This window comes from Spinacia oleracea, chromosome 6 (assembly GCF_020520425.1).
Source record: "Spinacia oleracea cultivar Varoflay chromosome 6, BTI_SOV_V1, whole genome shotgun sequence".
In the NCBI taxonomy this organism is placed as follows: Eukaryota; Viridiplantae; Streptophyta; class Magnoliopsida; order Caryophyllales; family Amaranthaceae; genus Spinacia; species Spinacia oleracea.
This window is the reverse complement of record NC_079492.1, coordinates 131,284,394-131,306,154: the sequence shown is the minus strand read 5'-3', so window position 1 is coordinate 131,306,154 and position 21,761 is coordinate 131,284,394. Positions and strand designations below refer to the sequence as shown.

Genomic DNA, 21,761 nt, shown 5'->3' with positions numbered 1-21,761 from the left:
GTCCCATCGTTGCTCACGGCTGGAGAGATCGGTCTTATGGAGGGGGAGACCCTCATAGTTCTCGGCCTCGTAAGTTCGAACTCTATCATACGAACTTCCATCGTTTTATTTATTTATAAAACTATCGTGAGATTTGATAATTTTGTTGTTAATTTGTTTGTTTGAGGTTTATAGTTTGAAATATATTATTTTTTGCCATTATTTTATGGGGTAATTATCAGATCTGTGGGATTCTATCAACTTTAGGTAGTTTGGCCTTGTTTTAGATTTATTTTGTAGTACAAATTACTCACTTGATTCATGCATAGTAATAGGAAGTAAAGTTTATTAAGCTTGGTACTTTTTAACTTATTAAATGCGAAAATTGAGCTCGAAGTGTGTGTGTTAATTGAACAATTTTGCTTGATTTGGTATTTTTCTTTCATGTTGGGATTAGTTTGTTTAAATAAAGTTTATGATAGTTTAAAATTAAGAATAAGATTCAGTAGTATTAATGAATATTAAGCTTTGTCTATTTTTTGCATGATAAATTTGACTTCATTTTGAAATTTTATATATTGAAATTGTTATTTAAATTGCCTTTGATCGATGTTATTTAAATTGCCTTTGTTGCCTTTAGTCGATTATTTACATTTTATATATTCGTATAAATTAAATGTTCAATAAAAAATGTAACTAAAAAATAAATTTTTCGTTAGATTGATGAAATGCACGAATTTGGGGATTTTATACTTATGTTTGATATTATTATTTTTGACTCAACATAAAACAAATATTTTTTAAATGGTTGGCCTACATAATGATTTTTTCCTTTAAAAAATTATACAAATATGCCATGTATTTATTGAATTTGTGGCTTATTTGATGGGTCATTAACAAAATAACGATACATGTTTTTGTCAATGTTTCAGGTCCCTGGGATGAACGTCAACTTGTTTGTCCGGACTTTTTCGGTGGTAGCAACCATGGACTACCCACCGGTGTATATGGTGCAACGGCGAGTGACCGATTACTTATGTTCGGTCATTACTGAATACGCCGACTGGCTACGCATCCATCCCCTTAGGGTAACAATCCGGCACAACATGATTGTGCGGGAAGGGACCGAAACTATTCAAGATGTCGGTATTGTGAACGGGTCCACCCTCTACGCAATCATCGAGTAGGATGGATTGCTGAATATTCCCTTTTGAAAACTTTTGGAACGCAAGGGATAATTTTTTGCATTTAATTAGGCCGGGTACTTATGATCTAAGTTTTTTCCTCATGCATTGAGGTTGTTGTATCCAACTAGTGCCTAAGTACGACATTTTGTATAACTACTATCAAACTAGTATCAAAACTAGTATTTATTTATAACTCGAACAACTTTTAATGTACCAATTCAAACAGCTATCTACTTATCTAATTTTATTAATGATTTTTAGCAAGTTCTACCTTAACACGTTTATTAGTAGGTTAGCAAGTTCTACCTTAACACGTTTATTAGTAGGTTTAAGATCATAGATATATATTCAAACGACTTCTAATTTCAAAAGAGTGTGTTGTGTTCGCATATATTCGTTTGTTCATAACCTAGTTTGGTGGAACACCTTAATCGTACCGATTATTCACATTGTTTACATTTGGTGATAGGGTTTATACACTAACAACTTATAAATTAGTTAAAAATATTACATTTATCTATAATATGAAATGTTTATCTCCAACTAGAGAACAATATTAAATAAACGACTTCAAAACGAGAGCAACAATCTTTTGCACCTTTAACACTTAACACATGTTTAGGGATTGAACACCGAGTAATCCAATTCATTAAATAACTGAACCGTCAATAACCCGTTAGGTGGAACACCTTAATTGTACCTACAACACTAGAAGAGTATGGGTTGGGAGTTGAGTTTCCCGGAGGCCGTTGAAAATGTAATTGCCACGGACTTTTGTCTAGCTTCTAATAGCGCGTTGTGGGAGATTTATAAAAAATACAAAATATTAATAATCAATAATTTAATGGAAAAGGGAATGACAAGGTTGGATGGGGGACCACAGTATGAACAACAATTATTATTATTTATGGTTGACTTATATTAGTCCATTACTATAATCCATTTAAGGAAACGGATTTTCCATTTATTAAATGTATTATGTGGCCCAACTTACCTTAGGTTCCAAATTGGGTCACACAAATGGTAAAAGGAAGGAATATCTGCAATCAATGGGCAACACTTTTGGAGTTTTGGATATACAACAAAATCTAGTCAGTGGGCCACGCTTTTGGAATATCTTACTTTTGTTATTTTCCTCTACTTTAGTCTTTATTGAATTCACATAACCGCCATTTTATGGCTTTAAACATTCACCAGCAAGTTGGCGTGAGTGGGCCCCATTAGCAACACTCCATTTCGGCCCAATAATTGGGATATCCATATTTTAGTACAAAATGGCCTACAGTGGGAGCAATTCATAATTAACGCTACACTAAAATCAAGTAATAAGAGCGACCAAATTAATTGAACTTAATCAAATACGAAATCTCCAATAAGGTACATTACATTAGGATCTTCAATAGTAAAAGGTTTCAATAAATATAACGCTTTAACATTTTACTCACCACCTACTAACATTTCATACACTACAACTCGTTAGCTTGGTCTTCCCACCCAAGGCTATTTCGGGATAACAATATATCATCATCGGGAACAACTCCTATACTCGGAGTATTTTGTGAAAGCCCAAGCATTTCCGTGGCTTTTTGTTTCAGCTTACTTATCACCTAGGAAACATTAGGGAAATAAATCTAATGTATTACATGAACAGAAGACTACTACTAAAATTGCAGTAAAATAACAAGAGTAAAAGGGTCCAACGTACCTGTAACTTTCCAACCCATTCTGTCGCAGAAGTAGACACCCCTTCAACGACCTCATCATCCGATTCCGATGACTCCTCCGTGACCTAATATTGGATCAAAGGTATGCGGCATTATCATACAAATAAAACCATAGATAAAATATTAATTGGGTTCTTAATACAACGCTAACCTTATTTTTTGCCTTTGATTTTTGCGTCCATATGTTATTCTCACCCACAGCCTTGTGTCTTATGGTTAAAGGCCTGCCCCTTTTCTTCTTGCTCCTGCTTACAGGGTTCTTAATCTTCACCTGTGTGGTACAACTTTGTTGGGAAGCCTCGTCTAAAGCGCGGGATTCTGAGGGAATAAACTGTTGTTTTTCTCTGGCTGCCCATACCCTTTCCCTCACGCCTATTTCAAGACTTTGCAATTCCTTGACTACAAACTTGAGAATCTCATCGTTGAAAGTCGCTTCCTCACAAATAGGCTCAAATACGTTCATCATCATATCAAACCTTTTCAGCACCTCTGTCTTTGTAGGATCATAGGAAGAAACGATCACATGCATGTGCTTCCTGTAAACATCTTTTCTCCATCTACGAAGGATGTATTTCTCAGGAACATCAACTACAAAGTTTTGATCCAGTATGCGTATACAATGCCTGCATAGAATACCCCTCGTTTCAAACATCTTACACATACATGAGACTTCCTTTGCCTCGGCACAAAATTTAACCAAATAGAACCTCCGATGATTAGTCAATATTTCTTCACTCTTACCTTTTTTAATGAGCCAAACCCTATCCTCCAGCACATATTCAAACTTCGTCTTTGATATTTCTTTGGTCTCCTTCACAACACAATATAAAAGCTTCTCACATTGTATTTGCACTTCCCTAAACTTGTTGTCTGTGTAAAGCTTCTGGAATACCGCCTCAATGTTAAAACCAGTTATCAACTTGCGAATATATTTCGCATTATTAGCATCCGCGTCTTTCTCATCACTGCATCTTTTATTCATAGCTTCACAATATTTCTTAGGAAACTCATACAACTTTGTGCTTCTCTCCAAAAAACCATCAAAGAATGAATTTATCGACTCGACACGCTGCGTTGTTTTCATGCCAGCCCAGAATATATTATTCATAAACGCAGGTACCCACATTTCCCTATCCTTGTACAAGCTGTCGAGCCAAACATGGCAAGCATGGTTTGCAACTTCAAAATCAACCTTCATGCTAGACCACCTGTTCTCAAACTCCTCTACACACAAACTCTCGTAAACAACTCGCTTCATCACCTTTTTCAACTCCTTATACCTAGCCCGAACACATTTTTTGGTTCAGTACATATTTCTCCAAGGATAATTTACGTTATAATAATTATAAACAGAGGTACTACTCTAACAAGTTAATTTTTTTTAATAACGCTTGAATAACTAGTTAAATAAATTTTAAATTATCTGGTTTGCATCATACTCTAGTACAGTAAAATTTAATTATCACCAATCTTCTTTTTACCTAAAACAGTCTAAGTTAACATTTATACCGTCTCATAATCAACTGAAATTATAATCTACTATTAACATAAACAGTCTAATTATTTAAGAATCCTATCTGAACATTATTCTCCTACTTATTATATGCAACCAAATTACACACCTTAACGTGCAATGGACAAAAAAAATCGACTAATATTATTTTAAAGGGCCTCAAATATAATAAAACCATTCTACGTACCACTCACTGATAGGCACTATAACCCTAAACATGCAATGTCATTTTATAAATAAGGTACATAACATAATAGTCGCAAGAATTAGAAAACATACTTGGGATGACTACCAAGTTTGGTAGGAATTTTGTTCATTATGTGCCATAGGCACCAACGATGGCGAGCCTCCGGCATCTCATCCCTCAGAGGTCGTATCATAGCCGGTGCTTGGTCTGTTAAAATGGCATCCGGACATCTACCACCCATGCATATGCGCCATTGCCTAAACAACCAACTAAAAGTATCAACATCTTCGTGGGACAACAACGCACAACCAAGCAAAAGTGACTGCCCGTGATGATTTACCCCCACAAAATTGCAAAAGGGGAGCTCATAATTGTTTGTGAGGTAAGTGGCATCAAAACAAACGACCTCGCCAAATTCGTTAAAGGCCACACGGCTCCTAGCATCAACCCACATAATGTCCTTCAGACCACCTTTGACATCAAGTCTGTGGGCATGGAAGAATTTATCATTACCCTTTTGCATTCCTTCAAAATAGTTCATCATCGCATTTGCATCCCCACCTTCCATTTTCAGCCTCCTTCGTTCTTGAACTATGTGTACAATATCCTTCTCAGTAAGGATAACATTTTCAAGCCCACCAAAGCGTTCAGCTAGATTAGCCCTGACTTGTGACACCGGTGCCCCAGATTCGTACCTGGATATTAATCCTTCCTTAAAGTACTCACTAGCAGTAGCCATTCGATATTCTTTCACGCCCCTCCACTTGCTTGGTGTAGGCTGGTGGTTCAAGTGTTCTAGAACAACCTTCCTAACTTCCCATTCATTGTCCCCGTTAACACTAGCGTACAACATGGCGGTACAATGACACTTCTTTGATTTACGATTCAACTTACATGGTGGATCGGGTACTGAGCTACCACCCAATTCCATATTCTTTGCTCGTTTCTTTGCCTCCCTTTTCTGTCTCATGTAAGGGTCACCATAACACTCACACCTCCATGTCGTACCCCTCTTTCCCTTCAATTTATTATATGTAGCTTGCGGCCTACACACACCAAATCCCTGTTGTTTTGCATATCTCTTGTAATACTCCTCAACATCCTCCCAACTTCCAAAAATAAGCCCTTCGGTTGGGGGGGGAACTACTTCCTCGTTTGTGACAATATAGGAAGTACCTCCAACCTCGTTGGGTCTATCACCGAGTACGGCGTGTTCAGGAGTGCAAAGGAGTCCTTCCTCTGAATTAGTCATGCTATTATGAATCCTACTATTAGGGATTACATTACATGATTGGATTGAAGTACGGGGAGAGATTCCAAAAAAGTTGTCGTCTACGCTCCTACAATTTGTAGTGCGGCTTGGGGTTACAAATAATGAGGTATCTGAAGAAACAACACCCGACCTAACGGTTGATTGGAGTTCTACAATGTCAATTAATCCCTTTCCACAACTATCCCCATGATGACCAATAATACCACAAGGGATTTGGTGTAAGGTTACACTTGAATCTTGTCCTTCGCCCAATCCGACAGAACATCCTTGAGGTTCTACATTAACACCACCACCCCTGTATATGGCCTACATTTTAAAATATTTTCATTATTATAACAGTCAATTAACACAAACACTACTGTCTTTATTAACATCCTAACAATCTGATTAACATCATAACAATTTTTAATTCAATCACTCCAAAACTTACTACAAACAAACTCTTCCACATAATATTAGCCGAAATTAAATATTACCAACATTGACAACAAATCTGTTTTATTACAACATATTAATGTAATTAATTTAACCCTACTACATTTAACAAAACTAAACCTAGGGCCTTCAAAAATTCATGATACCGACAGAAATATTATTAAATACTAATTATGTAAGAAAACACAACACTAATTAATTAAGAATTATGTAAGAAAACACAAATTCCGTGATTGTCGGGATTCCCTAATTATTAATTGTGTAATAAAACAGATCTAATTACTGTTCACTTTCTTCCCCACAACCACGCGTTACTCCCAACACAAGAACACAACATAACCCATTTCCCACAAAAAAAACAAATTTCCTAAACCTTGCAATACCCAACAAAAATCGCCCCAAATATTTGGAAACAGAAAAAAATTCAAATACCTCGTCAAAACCAGGTCCTGCACCATCACTCGCAAATTGTGAATTTTTTCCAGACATTTGGTGTGCAGGGGAGTAGATCAGAGTAGTGAAGCTTGCTACCTTAGGGCTTGTCAAAATCTTCTTGAAAATTCGGAGGAGGACTCACTCAAATGAGAAAAGAGAAATCTGAAGAATTGGATTTGAATTTCAAACAAAAGTGAGTTAACGGGAGTTCACTTCGTTAGATGTTCGTCAACTAACGGGACAAATCCATCCTAAATTATTTCTCCTTTATTTTTTATTATAACTAAGTTTATTTTATTTTGCTTTTTTATAAACAAGAAAATTGGGGTCTGAGATACCGATTATACCCCCCGCTTAACGCCCCTGGTTAATCAAGAAGATCAACTGGGCAGGCCTCATTGGTTTGGACCAACTTGACCAAATTCGAATGTGCAATTGAATTCCTGCAAATTAATCCTGGTTCAACAACTCTTCACTTCTTCCGTTCTTCACCGTCAAAGTCTCAAAGAGCAGAGCGACAGAGCGAGAGCTATGTACTCATGGTTTCGTCGGACCCTCTCAAGAAGTAGCAGCAGCAACGACAACGAAAACACCCAGAAACTGGAAACTTCGATTAATTCCAATAGAGATGAAGAATTTTATGGGGTTACTCGTCAATTGATCGAATTCATCAAATCCTTTAATCTAGACACCTTCAAGAATTTCTCAATCCCAGGTTATTTATTTATTTATTTCACCGAATTTTGTAGATTTAATTGTTTTTGTATAGTTGGTTTATGTTAATTTAACGTTTGATCAATTTTATTTTTGTGTTGATTGTTTGAATTTGTTTTTGTTTGTTTGGTTGGTTGGTTGTTGTAGAGGAGGAAAATGGTGGAACCCAAACGACTTCAAGTGGAGTTAGGGTGGATTTATCGGAGTGGCAACAGCAGCATGCTACCATTATTCTCTCAAAAGTCAAGGTTTACCTATGCTTCATTCAGCTCCCTTGCTTTTGAAATTTTCATTGATATATATATTTTTTTTATATCTTTGATTATGTGTTAAATTTGATGGGTTTATGCTTGCACATTTGACTTCTAATTAAGGTGATTGATCATAAATAATTATTTGGTTTGTTGGGTATTTTCTATTAGCAATTGCCCTTGTTTGTGATGGATGAAGTTGTTTTGATGGAAGACTTATCGAGATTGGCAGATGATGCTAAGTTAGGTTAATTAGCAGAAACATTAGAAATGACAAGTTTAGAAACTTTTAACATCTTTATGCGGACTACCCGGCGATGGGCAGTTGGGCACCTTGCAAAAAGACACCACTTAAAGTTAAAACTATTTTCTTGCTCTCTGTTAGAATCCAAACTTCATTAACTTGTATTTCTCTTATCTATTGCTTTATAGGATCTTTCTAATATTTTTCTAGGCTTTAGAGAGAATTATTAGGTTCATCGGCAATTTTTAGCTAATTCAAAATAAACCTCTACGAAAGGTATGGACCAATATCTCTCATTAGAAGTTGCCTTTGTTTAATCACTTGCATTGTTGTTAGCCTTTATAGATATTGTGCTGTCGCATGTTTTTAAGCTTTCCAAGACTCAACAAAGTCTCCTTCGAAACAGATACATTCTAGTCGTCGGTCCCGCTTGTGCCTGCTGTGCACACAAGACCCTCGACCCTCACTCTTGTCGCCAATAAGCAAGAGTGCCCATTCTGAAACAAGCACCCGCTCGTCCCCCGAGCCTTGAGATTCACTTTTCGCACAAGGCTTGCGCCCTTGTCGCCCCATAGGCAAGAGCGCGCTGCACGATCCAGTGTCAAAATATTTGGACCGTGACAATTGGTATCAGAGCCAAGGTTCAAACCTAGGCATCAAGAGACCCAAGCAAGCAATCCGAGATGGGATCAATCGAAGAAAGACTAGCGTGGCTAGAGGGCAAGGGCAAGTCAGAGAGCTGGACCCGACGAGAAGAAATTGTGATTGGCCAAGCCAAGGAAATAGAGAGACTTGAGAATGCGGTCGACGAGCTCATGCAAGTAAGAGAAGGACTATATGAGCAACTTAACTTTATGAAAGGGCAAGTTGAAGATGCACAAGACAAGTGTGCGACCCTGATGCGCGCTGCAAGGACCGACTCGAGTGGGGGTGCTGCGATGAAGATCAAACCTCGAAAGCCTCGAGACTACATCGACGCTAGAGACTCGAAGGAAGTTGATAACTTCCTCTTCGACATGGAGCAGTATTTCAGAATTTGTCAGCTGAGTAACAATCTAAAGGTGGATACCGCAACCATGCATTTGTCGGATGATGCGAAGCTATGGTGACGCACAAAGCACGCCGTTATCGAAGAGGGAAAAGTAAAGATAGATACCTGGGAAGAGTTCAAGAAGGAACTCAAAGATCAGTTCTACCCCAAGAACACCGAGTTTGTTGCAAGAACGAAGCTACAGGAGATCCTCCACAAGGGCTCCATACGCGACTATGTGAAAGAGTACTCGGCTTGCATGTTGGACATTCGGGATATGAATGAGAAAGATCGGTTGTTCAACTTTGTTCACGGGTTGAAAGAATGGGCGCAATGTGAAGTTCTGAGGGCGAAGGTTGACACCCTCTCGGCCGCCATGACTGTTGTAGAGCGACTAATGGACTACTCCGCAGGGAAGGGCTGTCGCTCGGAAGAAGGACCAAGGGGGACGCCTACAAGTTTGGAGGGCTCGACTCCGAACTCACCCAAGAGTGCGAGAAGTGACTTAAGGTGTCGTCCAGCTCATTCGGGGGATTCAAGAAAGGAAATGGGGGAGGAGACTCGCAGAAATCCTGGTTATCACCTTCCCTATCCACAAAGGAATCCAAATCAGCACGCCCTCGGGAAACATTAGTAGGCTTAACTGTTTGCTATGTCGAGGCCCACACAAATGGTGGGAGTGGAAGCACAAAGGGGAGATCGACAACCTGCAGAGGAATTTGTCGGCCATGTCCGTGGAGGAAACCCCGAAAGAGACAGAAGAAGAAGCATGTTCTGAGGACGACGAGCCCCGTAGAATGAGTTCCGTCTACATGATGTATGCAATGGGGAAAGAGGCCCCGAAGACTAGAGAGAACTCCACAAACATGATGTATGTGGACCTCTTAGTGAATGAGATGAAAGCTCGAGCCATGGTCGACATCGGCGCGTCTCACAACTTTCTGACTGAAACCGAAGCCCGAAAATTGGGGATGGTACTCAAGGAAGGAGGCGGTAGTATGAAAGTATGAAATCTTTCAACTCTAAAGCCAAGCCGATTCTCGGTGTGGCAAAACAAGTGGAAACAAAGTTGGGAGAATGGGATGGGAAAATGAACTTCACTGCCGCCAACATGGACGACTTCAACAGTTCAACCTTGTGCTTGAATTGGAATTCCTTCGCACCAGCAAAGTAGTTGTAATGCCTCACTTGAATTCTTTGCTTGTAGCAGCTTGTCTGGTTCGAAGTACAGGTACTCCCATCGAGAGAAAAGAGAAGGGCCGACACCTTTCGGCAATGCGAGTGATGAAGCCCCAGAAGAAAGCAATATCCTAGAAGCAACCTCGCACCATAGCCGACCAGAATGGCGACATCTCAGATACCCCCTCGCCCCAAACATAAGAATCAAGATGCAACCTCAAGCCTAACAGCTCCGAGCAAGAAACCAGAAACAAGGAAGACTTGGAATCACAAGCAAAAAGAACCACTCATCAAGACTCCCACAGAAACTCATCAACCAACCAAGACATAACAAGATTCAAGAATACTCCAGCAACCGCCATCAACCAAAGGCGCAAAAGAGACTGCAGAATCTAGGATAGGAGCTTTTTCTTTTATCTATTGTAATTCTTGTAAGTCGACAAGGATGTCAACAGCTTAAGTGGGGGAGGATGTTAGAATCCAACCTTCCTTTACTTGTATTTCTCTTATCTATTGTTTTCTAGGATCTTTCTAATAGTTTTCTAGGCTTTAGAGAGAATATGTTATTGTCATTCCAATGTTCACTGACAGTTTTTAGCTAATTCAAAAAAACCTATATGAGGGGTATGGACAGATATCTCTCATCAGAAGTTTCCTTCTCTTAATCACTTGCCTTGTTGTTAGCCTTTATAGATATTGTGATGTCGCATGTTTTTAAGCTTTCCAAGATTCAACAAAGTCTCCCTTGAAACAGATACATTCTAGTCGTCGGTCCCGCTTGTGCCTGCTATGTGCACACAAGATCGGTGCGAGATCCCCGATCGACCCTCGACCCTCACTCTTGTTGCCAATAGACAAGAGTGCCCATTCTGAAGCTAGCACCCGCTCGTGCCCTGAGCCTTGAGATTCACTTTCCGCACAAGGCTTGCGCTCTTGCCGCCCCATAGGCAAGAGCGCGTCGCACGATCCGGTGTCAAAACATTCGGACCGTGACACTCTGGATGCTAAAAAGTTTGGAAGATGCATTCATGCATTGGTAGAAGAATAGGAGGTGGATATATGGGCACCATAGAAAGAATAAAACTAGAGATGGGAGACATGAATAGAAGTGGAAGGTGCACCGAAAAATATGATGTAAGATGCATACCTGTTTACCTGCATTTGAAATAGTGAAGTATAAACTGAAGGGAGACTAGGAGAGGAGAGGGATAGGAGGTGAGCATTAACAACTGTAGTAAATAGAATATGTACTTAGCTTCAGACGGATCAACTTCTCTATCGAGGAGTTCAGCTTTTTCTTAACATTCTGTTGTTGCCTTCACATGACCCTGTTTTGTTTTCTATTTTGAGCTTATTGTGTATTTCTGTGTATGTGCTTCTTCAATAATCCTCTCTTTTCTCCTTGTAATCCACCTTCTAGTATTATCACTCATTCTCAACAATATAGAATGTTTTTATGGGCAATTTCAACTTTTGACAATGAGCTGAACCAAATGCCATCAAAGTATCATTCATCTATTTTCTTTCCCATGAATCATACGCCTGTTAGATGAATTTCAAATAAACATCTATCACGAATAGCCCTTTTTGCTAACATATGTTAAAATTGTGTACATTACCCCGTGCACTGCTACTGCACATATTATTATTGCAGTTACTGGGGTGATGGTTATTCTAACAGAAGTTTTTTATGTGGTCGCCCACAGCCAATGATCAACTTTGCTTTCTAGCTTGGCTTTTCATTTGTATTGGTTTGTTAAATCTGTAGCCACCAGTAGAGTAGGTCGTGATCTTGGATTCTTGGTTGCTAGGTATAGAATTTTTTATGAGAACTTTGTAGTCAAATATTTAAGAGAAGTGAAATACCTCTTATCCTAATGTCTCTTTTGAGACTTTAGTCTTTTTTGGGGCATGAGATTAGTTGTACCATACCATACTCCTGCGATTGTAAAGAGGCTATCTCCATTTTGTTTTTGACTGGAATTGATAGGCTAAATCGTACTCCTATCAAAGATAAACCTAAAGTTCACAACTAAAAATATAGCTAGGGGCGTAGGGATCGTATCCACAGGGAAACATTATTCTCCCTGCTACTAATTAATAAGTCTAGACAATGGGTAACAGGTAAAATGGTTGATTTGGATATTAAACTATGACAAAGTTTAAATGAAAGGAATATCAATATTAAAAGGTCTAGGGGAGCGGTTCACCACAAATGTAGACTAGGATTGGACAATAGACAATAATAATCAATTAATAATCAAAACTGAGGATAACATGCATCTTTCGAATCTTATGAATCATTTAGGAAATACATACAACTACCAGGATCTCGCAATGTACTAGAAATAACCCTATCTAATAGTCCTAGGTAAAAAAGATTTATACCTATCGGCGCAAAATCTAAGGTTAACCAAACTCAATCAAATTAGTTCTGCCGAACAGACTTGACGAACAATTAAAGCAGACTAGAAATTAAGATCAATAATCAATATCTAAGACCAATCCAATCTCAATTATACATTCATGGATCCCCTAAACCCTAGAAATAGACTACTCACGCATAATAGACATTAAAGCAACAATTAAATCGATGGAAAGCATAATTAATAAATAACAGAAATTAAATTAAAAGAAATATACCGAAGGGAACAATGAAATTCTAAATGAAAGCTTGAATCTTGATAATCTCCAATAACAAAAGTAGAGAGAGAGAATAAAGTGCTGAATATAAAACTAAGGAATTCAATACTAGAATCTAGTTTTGGGCTTTAAAACCCTTTAGTATTTATAGGCCACCACTAAACAAACAAAGAAAATAAAATAAAACAAACTACGGAAATCGGAAGGAAAATCGTCAGGCCCGATCGGGCGCGTCTGTTTCTAATCTGCAGCAGTGATGAAAATAACCCCCGCCCGATGCCATCGGGCGACACTACCCGATCTGGTGCGAGTGAAGCTTAGAAATATGAAGTTCGCGACATCCCTGGCTGGAAGGCGAGGCATCCCTCGCTGGAAGTTCCCTCGCCCGATTTGAAACGGGCAAGATCGGGCGTGGCCGCAAACACGTTTTACTCTTCAAATTTTGTCCGGTCGGGCGGCTATGCCCTTGCGTGCAGTTTCATGTCCAAGGGTTTTCATCTTTGAGCCCCAAGTTTAACCCCTTTGGCCCTAAATTATCATTTGTGGCCCCTTGAAGTTCACCGAAATATCCTGAACATGTTCGGGATCGGTGTAGTCGTCCAGGAAGGTAAGCAATGGGTCTTAAGAGACCAACTTCCACTAAATAGCGGTCCTGCAACTATGCATACTACACAACACATATTAGCACTAAAAGTGGCTCCGATGAGCTAAATTGAGATCAAAAGTGCACATGGGACGGGAGTAAAAACTATATATAAAATGAATATATCAAACTCCCCCAAGCTAAACCTTTGCTTGTCCCTAAGCAAAGAGCATAATTGAGATATAAGACAATCGATTCCCCCCAAGTTCAAGAAGAAAAATAGCGATAAATCGTGGGCCAAACCATAGTATGCAAGTGTCATGACCGATTTGTCTAGTCCTCATAGTCACACATCATCGTGTACAAAGGTCACACAAGCATCACAAGATCAAAAGTGCACATGGGGGTAAAAACTCTATATAAAATGAACATATCAGGAATATATCGACCGGTTGTTATTCCACAGTCAACGGACAATTAGTGAGACATCTAATCTACTCCGGTTCATTATAAAAGAACTAAAGGATTTCTATGGTTCGAATCTTTCAACTTTTCAGATATGGACCCTAAACTAAATCTGTTGCATTCAAATAATTTCCTTTTCTTTAACATGCTGTTTGCTTCCAACAGAAAATAGATCTTCCATTTTATTTTCAAGTTTTGTTATCCCGGAGAGGATCCCCATTGGAAGGTTTCAAGATTTCAGAAGTTTATTTTGGGTTTTTTAAAAGATGATTTAGGAGCTTTCATTGAATAAGTGAATATCAGAATATGTACTGTGCAACACTGAAGATCATGAATTCATGATCAGAGAAAAGCAGAAAACCAGAACTAGGTAAAGGAACACACTTTACTCCACAAAAAAGTCGGCCGGAAATACTTTTTTTTTCCAACCTAGCAATTTGCTGGAGTAAAATCCAATCAGTATTTGCTAAAAGTTAAACCAATATCTTAAAATATCTTACCTCTGTTCACTTTGTTCCTTGACATCTATAAGAATATCTAAACTTAAGGGAAATGCTAATGTTCATCGAAGTTGTCATGTAGCTGAGAACAAATATAACAAACAGTAAGAACACTGCCAAAGAAAAGGCCATTATCTCCTTATAACCACAATACAAACAATTTCTGTTGTAGGCAACAAACCTAGAAAAAAAAAGATTCTATTAAGGAATTTCTGCTTTCAAGGGAATGAGGAATTAGGCCCTCGGATACAAGATAATTTTGAGGGACGACTACAACTTAGTTATGTTCGGAAGCTCAAACAGTGTCAAGTAAATTATGTATTTGGAAAAAGTTGTTAACTAGTTATTGAGGTGTGTTTTTTTCTACCAGTCCAATGCCTCGTTCTAAAACTAAAAGCGCAGCAGTATTATGTAGGATCCCATTTCAGAGATATCCCCCCCCCCCTCCCTTCTTAAAAAAATATATTAATAAAGAATAGAAAAGAAGAATGGGGGCATTTTGAACCATGAAGATCTTGTAGATGGACTCCATTTGTTATCAACCTACTCTTGCTTCTGGACTCTTTTTTCTAATGCCGATCATGAGGCTTTCCATTTGGTTCTGTTGGAATATTTCCTTTCTCTAGTTTCTGTAGAAGAAACATTGAGAAATATGGTGTGGAACTTTTTGTCGTTACTTCATATGCCTCTCTATTTCAAATAAGTTGAAACATTGAGAATTAGGATAGTTAATTGTTTCTCTGTTTTGGAGCTATTGACTTTGTTAGAATGTAGAGGAGGGACATGCTGACTCTGAGACTAAGTTCAAATTTGGTTATGGTTGGGGCTGTAATGTAGACCCTGGTTACTGGATAGGTAGCTTAACACATTTGGTGTGGGCCTACATTACTTCGATACTTTGTCTGACGGTGGATGTCGGTGTCGACACGAACCGACCCGCGACACGACACTTGACACGTGTTCGGAGAGGTGTCGACACTAGTGTCGGAAAAGAATCCAAAAATCAAGTGTCGAACCCTTTTGTTTACTGTGGATCTGAATTTTCACCCAAAAAATATTGGGGTTTTGGTCTCCTTGGTGTGGAAAATCTCGTGGTTGCTATCTCTTACATTCTGATGGTCAGAAGATGGTCGGAGAGTATAGAGTGATGGCCGGAAAAAATGTCGGGTGTCGACTGTGGTGACCGGTGAGGGTGAGGAGAGATAACCTGTGGGACTGTAGTATATAAAAAAAGTAAGTGGGCCTAGGTACTTTAACTAAAATATTAATAGTGGTAGTTATTATTAGCTGTTTTCAAAAAGTAACTTTTATTTAATCCTTTTTTAGTTTTTGACAACTAGTTTTTTTTATATCATTCGTCTTCTCTAGATAAAGACTTTCACCTTCTCTAGATAGAGACTTTTACCTTTCTAGACAAAGACTTTCACCTTAGCCCATTAAATACAGAGTACCATATTACTATTATTTTGTTTACTTTGAGAAAATTTTAATTTTTTATTTATTTATAAAAAGTGTCGATTTTTTTTCCCGACACTTTATATGGTAGCCGTGTCTAAAAACCAAGTCCAGACACTCCTTTGACTTTGACTGTGTCGAAGTGTCTACAAAAATTTGAATCAGAGTACACGACACTTCATTTCGTGCCTGAGGCTCTGAGCAACATAGGTGTGGGCTAACATGTGGTTTACGCGTTTAGCTATTAAGGTAGCAGAATTTCAACCATTTCAGCCGGTGCTGTTTGCCAGAAGTGTACTTAGTAATTAGTATTTAAGACAGAGAAGTTAGCATATACCGGGTGCTGGACTGCTGGGAATTGATATAATCCTGTGCTGGAATTATGATGGTTGAGGTCGAACTTTACTTCTCCTATTATTGTTTACTTGTTCTAAGAAGCAGCTTTTGCATCGGCCAAGTTTTGAAATTTGGCTTTGACTCTTGTATATAATGTCTAGAACCTATTTACTAATGTGTGGTGTGTCAACCCTGCATCCATCTAGTTGTTTTTCTTATTTGAATATTCGTTAATAGCGGATGCATCATTTTTTTCTGCTTTTCCCGCTCTTGGTCCGTCCCTTTTTTAGATTTCTTTTGCTCTGCCCATGAGCGTATAATTCTGTTCAGTGCTGAGGTTCTTAACAACTGTAAGGGTTACCACTGTTTGCGTTCATTGTGCAATGAGGGTCTACTATTACTGTTGGACTGTTAACTAATAACCTGAAGATATTTCTTGAACATTTTAATTAAGAACATGGCACATTGAGATTAAAAGCCTTTCTCATTTCAATTCCTTAGAAAACTCGTTAGAAAGGGAATTGAGTTGAGAAGGGATTCTTCGTCTCTAATGCTCCTTCCATCCCTGTTTAATAAGTCACATTTGATTGGGGTCCTTTTTTGTAATTTAGTTATATTACTAGAAATTCTCCATCTTTATTTGAATTCTACCTCTTCACCATACAAACGTAGTGATTCTTTGAAACTCATCAAGAATTCATGTAGAAAAGTTCGAAGTTTAATTTACTAATTTAGAGAGAAGTGGCCTATAATTTTGGACTAACTTAAATATATGGACTTTTGGACTTCCTCAAATCTTGCTTCTGGGGATTAATACTGGATTGCTGTTTTTGAAATGTGGAAGGGATTCTAAGTCCCAACGTGTCATGCTTTATCTCAGACATTCAAGAAACATGACCATCCTGTGAATTGGAACTCAAGGGACAAAACTAACAGCTTGCCCGACCTAAGGGCAATGGATAAGAAACTTTTATATAACCTTCCTGTTTGGCTGCGGATTGTGGATATGCTTTTTAATCATGTAAATATAGTTTAAACCTTTCCATTAGCCTCATCTTGTTACTTAATAAGGTATATTGTTTAATAAGGGTACCATTCAAACTTGGGAATCGTTGTTCTTACGATCAGCACGAACTAGGGAATGGATTGTGCATCATCCTTGATCATTCCGTTGCTCTAAGACTTACGGAGTATTCAAAGTCTCCCTACTTTTTTATACTTGTATGTGTTAATGTTTTTTAATATATGGGATCAAGGGTCAATATGGGAAGTTAGTTTGTCATTGCAGGAGTAAGGTTGCATACATTTGACTCCCCTATCTTGCCTAAGGCAGGAGCCTCTTTAGAGACATTAGTGATTAGTGTAATGTTGATATTGATGATGTAACAAATCATGCGTAGTTTCTTTCTGCATTTGAGAATGTAAGTGAAATTTTGAATATGATCATATGATCACTAAAGTGAAATCCTTATTCTTGCTTCGGCTCTAAGCGTATTGCCTCTTCATCTGTTTAGGAAGAAGGAGGGGCCGGGGGGCGTGACCTATGTTACTCCGACTCTTCGTTTTACCTCAAGTACCCGTGTCGGATCCTCGACACTCCGACATGGGTATGGACACTCCGACACTTCATTTTCGACTTATATCCTGGAAATTTTTCACAATTTAGCCGAGTCGGACACTTGGACACGTACCCGTGTCCGACACTAGTACCCGAGTCCAAGTAACATAGGGCGTGACTGAGGTACCCCATATTTTCACTTAGGTACCCACAACTTTGATTTTCTACTTTGAGCTACCATGAAATTTTGGCTTATTCTCAACAATACACTCTGTAATCAATGACCATTGTCGACATTGTTGTTTGACAATTTACACAAATTCTTGTATATAGCCTATCCCATAAGAAGTCTTATACACCCCATATTTCCGCATTTTGTGCAGGACCTGCTCTTTCTCACCCAGAAAGTCGAACCCTTTATACTGAAAACCTTTCTGCCCCTAAAGATAATTTTTTGTAAAAGATAAAGCAAGTGTTGCCAAATTTACTACTCTACTTAGTCTAACCGAGCTAAAATCATGTAAACTGCAATGGGCCAAAAAGGTTATAGATGGCATGGTTTCCTACATCTCTACCAATCTCACACTAACTCTGCTAGAAAAAGAAAATTCTTTCTTTTGTCTGGGTGGAGGGAGAAATTTATCATCCTACTTGCAACATTTATTGTGTTTTTAATTTTGATCCTGGTTTCCTTTCCAACAGGAATTATCACAACTAAGATACATGTTATGCCCTCGTCACATGAAGGAACGCCAATTTTGGAGAATATATTTCAGCCTTGTTAAAAGCTACGTGACAGAGTAAGATATAGATATCCTTCCAGAGAATTTTGACCACTAGCTGTCTAGCTATCTGAAGCTGCCATTTTCTTTGAACAAGCACAACAACCTGTTAGTGGAGGAGTGCAGTCTTAGGCTCCGTTTGGTAGGGTGTAATATGTTTACATGGAAAATGATTTTTCCCTTTTCAATCATTTTACGTTGTTTGGTTTGGCAAGGGATGAAAAACAATCTTCCTGTACCCCCTCAAAGGTGGAAAAACTTCCATTTGAAAGGGAGGGAAACCACTTGCCCACCTTTCCTCCTTACCTCCCTCTCCCTTCTTCTCCTCAATTTTCACCATCTTCTCCCATTTTTTTGAAGGAACCAAACAAAGAAAAAGTAGTTTGGAATTGTATTTTCCTTGGAAAATCATTTTACATTGAAAACGTTTTACACCAAACCAAATGGAGCTTTAATGACTAGTTGCAACTGTTAACGGAAAAATAAATTTCCCAAAGCAAAGCAGCAGCACCTTTCCTAGTACAATATTGAAGAGTTTGACTTTAATACGTGGGAGCTTCTTTGAAGAAGCCACCAATAATATTTTTGTAGTGCGAAGGAACTATGGGCACAAATAGGATATGTTTTGGTTGATTCATTGTATACTCTTGCCTAAAGTGTTATCCTCCTAATTGTCAGGTACGAGCTGCAGGCTATACGGCTTGATAAACTCAGAAAGATAGCTACAGAGAATGAGAAAGTCTCGGATACAAATGGAATTGAACTCGAAATGACAGAGGCAAAGCAGTCAAGCAGCTCAGCTCCTACTTGAGAAAATCATCAAACCAAGCAGTGGTTTGTCTCCTTAGAAAGGTACAATTACCGCAAAATCTCGTATTTGTTTCTCAGAAGCAATTCAAAGGGGGTAAATTTTGAAGGAACCAGATGAGCTGTTTCACCCATGAATGAATTAATGATCAGATGTATGGGCCTATCTTGTACCTGGTTTGTCACATATACAACACAGTGTATCATCCTCCCGTAAAAAATGTTATATGTTCCCCCCTCTATTCTTCGGGTTATTGAGGATATGAGGTGGGGGAGGGTTGATAATGGAAAATGTGTCATTTATTTGGCCTCCCCACTCTGTCCTGAAAATGTATCATTATGAATCACTTGTTAACGCAGATAAACACGGAGATTTGCAGATTGTTATGACATTAAAGACAAAATAGTGCTAACTCTCTTCTCTTAGCTTAACTATTGTTTGGAGACATTGATCAGTTGATGTTGCAATTTGCAACAACCTAAATGCACTTTGTTTTCGGGGATCAAGTCTCAGCCGACATTCTCTACCATTTAACGCGATCAATCCAACTATTATGGTATGACAGTTGTATAGAATGCTGCATTGCCTATTTGCCTTGCTTCTTCATTATTCCAGCTTTCACAGTTTGCCAAACAACTGAAATTGTACTATCATTCGAAATTCTGTAGTACGTGCATGATACATGGAAATTGCATTTATTCCATGCATATTACAGGAGCAGTATGAGAGATTGGTAGTAGCTCCGCAAATGAGAGTGACCAAGAAAGGAGGAAGGCTCAAGGATGTGATGCGGGATTTAGGCCTTGTTTTTTTTCCACCTTTACAGTTGTTTTAGGAAAATAAATTTATCATAAAAAGGGAAAATTATATTAATATAACGGTTGATATATTCGAATTAATTGAACTAATAACTATTTTTATTTAAGTTCAAGTTAGTTTTCGATCAAATTGAGATGAAACAAGTTCGTAATATAGAAATTTGTAAATTGTGAGTTCGGACTAGAATTAGTAGTTGGAATTTCTCAATTAATAACATGCTCCTTGCACAATCTCACATATATCATGAGAAAGGGTCATCTACAAAAACTAACGAAATCTTGCTGAAATGATGAAAGAGTAAAACGGAACATCAACATATCCCAAAAATAAAAATACAACTCAAAGGAAAGTATAAAGTGGTAGAGTACTAGGGTACCATTATATAAGTAACTGGCAATTTGTACAACACACCCATGTGAATTTCCCGTATATTTTTTCATCCTTTTCTCACAATTTTTTTTTTTTTTTTTTTTTTGGCAGAGGTAAAATCAGACAGGCCAGTGGGCGCAATTTAGAAGGTGGACCATGGTGTACATAGAGCATGGTGCACCTTAGGAACACTAGTATATAATTGCAAGAATATCTGGTTACGAGAAAAGAACATGAGTATTTTTTTTTATTTAGGTTTTTTATAAATAGTAAAATAATACATTATTTTTATAACAAAAAAATGAAATGTTATATCGCATGTTCTTTTGCCGTAGTGTCATGTTCTTTTGTTTATACACATTTTTGATGCATCATACTCTATGTACACCACGGTCCATAGTCCAGGGATTGGCCAGTAGGACCCACAACTCTAAGAGAAGAAGATCCCTGAAATAATTGCATCAGCTGAATGAAGGGAGAGCCTTCAAAACCTTGAGCATTTATTTCATTTCCTGCTCACTATCCCCAGTTCCCCACCCATTATATGTTTTTAAAGGGAAAAAAAAAAAAAAAAAAAAAAAAAAAGAAAAAAGAAAAGAAAAGAAGAAGGCAATCAATGCCCACTTGCTGATATATCACTTTAAAGCGCTATTGATTATTTAGAAACTTTTTTTAAGTGAGGAAATAGAGGTGCAGAAAAGTGTCATTATAATGAGCATGACTTTAGTTTGTCAGCATTTTCAGATGAGAAACAAATAAAAATGCCAAAAAACTCTCCTGAAACTGAAACTCAGATTCTAGTACGAGTTTCGAGTTTTCTCTATCTATACTTGAGCACACTCTTCAAATTATTTACAACCAATGATGTCTTTGGTACGATCTTGGATTTGTGTATAATAGGTTTACATATTTAAATTTCCTTTGTGTGTTTGTAATTTGTATTGTTCTTATGATTTATTCGCACTAAAAATAAAACGATTACACCCTTTGTATTTTATTAGGAGTTACACTTTTAGGAGTATTTTATAAACTTTTCTATCCCACCTTATAATTATTTAACACTCCGTATATCTAATTTGCTCTAAGGAATACCACTACAATTAACTTCCTCGATTAAAATATTTTTCTAATCATATTTTTTCTACTTCCTCTGTTCTTTTTTAAATGACACGATTATTTAGGCACGTTTACTAATGTACAATTTCAAACATTAATATTTTTTTATTATGGATAAGAAAAAAATATAAAAAGTTGATATTTAAAAAATATTTACTGAGACGAATCTAATAAGA

At 37.8% G+C, this 21,761-nt stretch overlaps 2 protein-coding genes across 2 annotated transcripts; one reads left to right on the top strand and one right to left on the bottom strand.

The window, feature by feature from the left end:
• Positions 1-2,632: 2,632 nt before the first annotated feature.
• Positions 2,633-6,787, bottom strand: LOC110799667 (protein FAR1-RELATED SEQUENCE 8-like). Its single transcript, XM_056832794.1, has 5 exons — positions 6,731-6,787; positions 4,683-6,169; positions 3,042-4,170; positions 2,872-2,955; positions 2,633-2,773 (listed from the first exon to the last, which is right to left on the bottom strand). Exons 1-5 carry the CDS (start codon positions 6,785-6,787, stop codon positions 2,633-2,635), a joined length of 2,898 nt encoding a protein of 965 aa, XP_056688772.1.
• A 302-nt stretch (positions 6,788-7,089) lies between these two features.
• Positions 7,090-19,712, top strand: LOC110799666 (uncharacterized). The gene is made up of 4 exons (XM_022004950.2): positions 7,090-7,448; positions 7,595-7,695; positions 18,394-18,491; positions 19,152-19,712. The coding sequence occupies exons 1-4, from the start codon at positions 7,265-7,267 to the stop codon at positions 19,282-19,284; spliced, it is 516 nt and encodes a 171-aa protein (XP_021860642.1). The 5' UTR covers positions 7,090-7,264; the 3' UTR covers positions 19,285-19,712.
• The last annotated feature ends 2,049 nt before the right edge of the window (positions 19,713-21,761 follow it).

Excerpts from the sequence above, each read along its gene's own strand:
- LOC110799666 (XM_022004950.2), top strand. The coding sequence starts at position 7,265 with ATGTACTCATGGTTTCGTCGGACCCTCTCAAGAAGTAGCAGCAGCAAC. Across the intron at positions 7,449-7,594 it reads CAAGAATTTCTCAATCCCAG|AGGAGGAAAATGGTGGAACC; the intron begins GTTATTTATTTA and ends TGGTTGTTGTAG. Across the intron at positions 7,696-18,393 it reads TTATTCTCTCAAAAGTCAAG|GAATTATCACAACTAAGATA; the intron begins GTTTACCTATGC and ends CCTTTCCAACAG.
- LOC110799667 (XM_056832794.1), bottom strand. The coding sequence starts at position 6,787 with ATGTCTGGAAAAAATTCACAATTTGCGAGTGATGGTGCAGGACCTGGT. Across the intron at positions 4,171-4,682 it reads AAACTTGGTAGTCATCCCAA|GTATAAGGAGTTGAAAAAGG; the intron begins GTATGTTTTCTA and ends TGTTCGGGCTAG. Across the intron at positions 2,774-2,871 it reads AATGGGTTGGAAAGTTACAG|GTGATAAGTAAGCTGAAACA; the intron begins GTACGTTGGACC and ends AATGTTTCCTAG.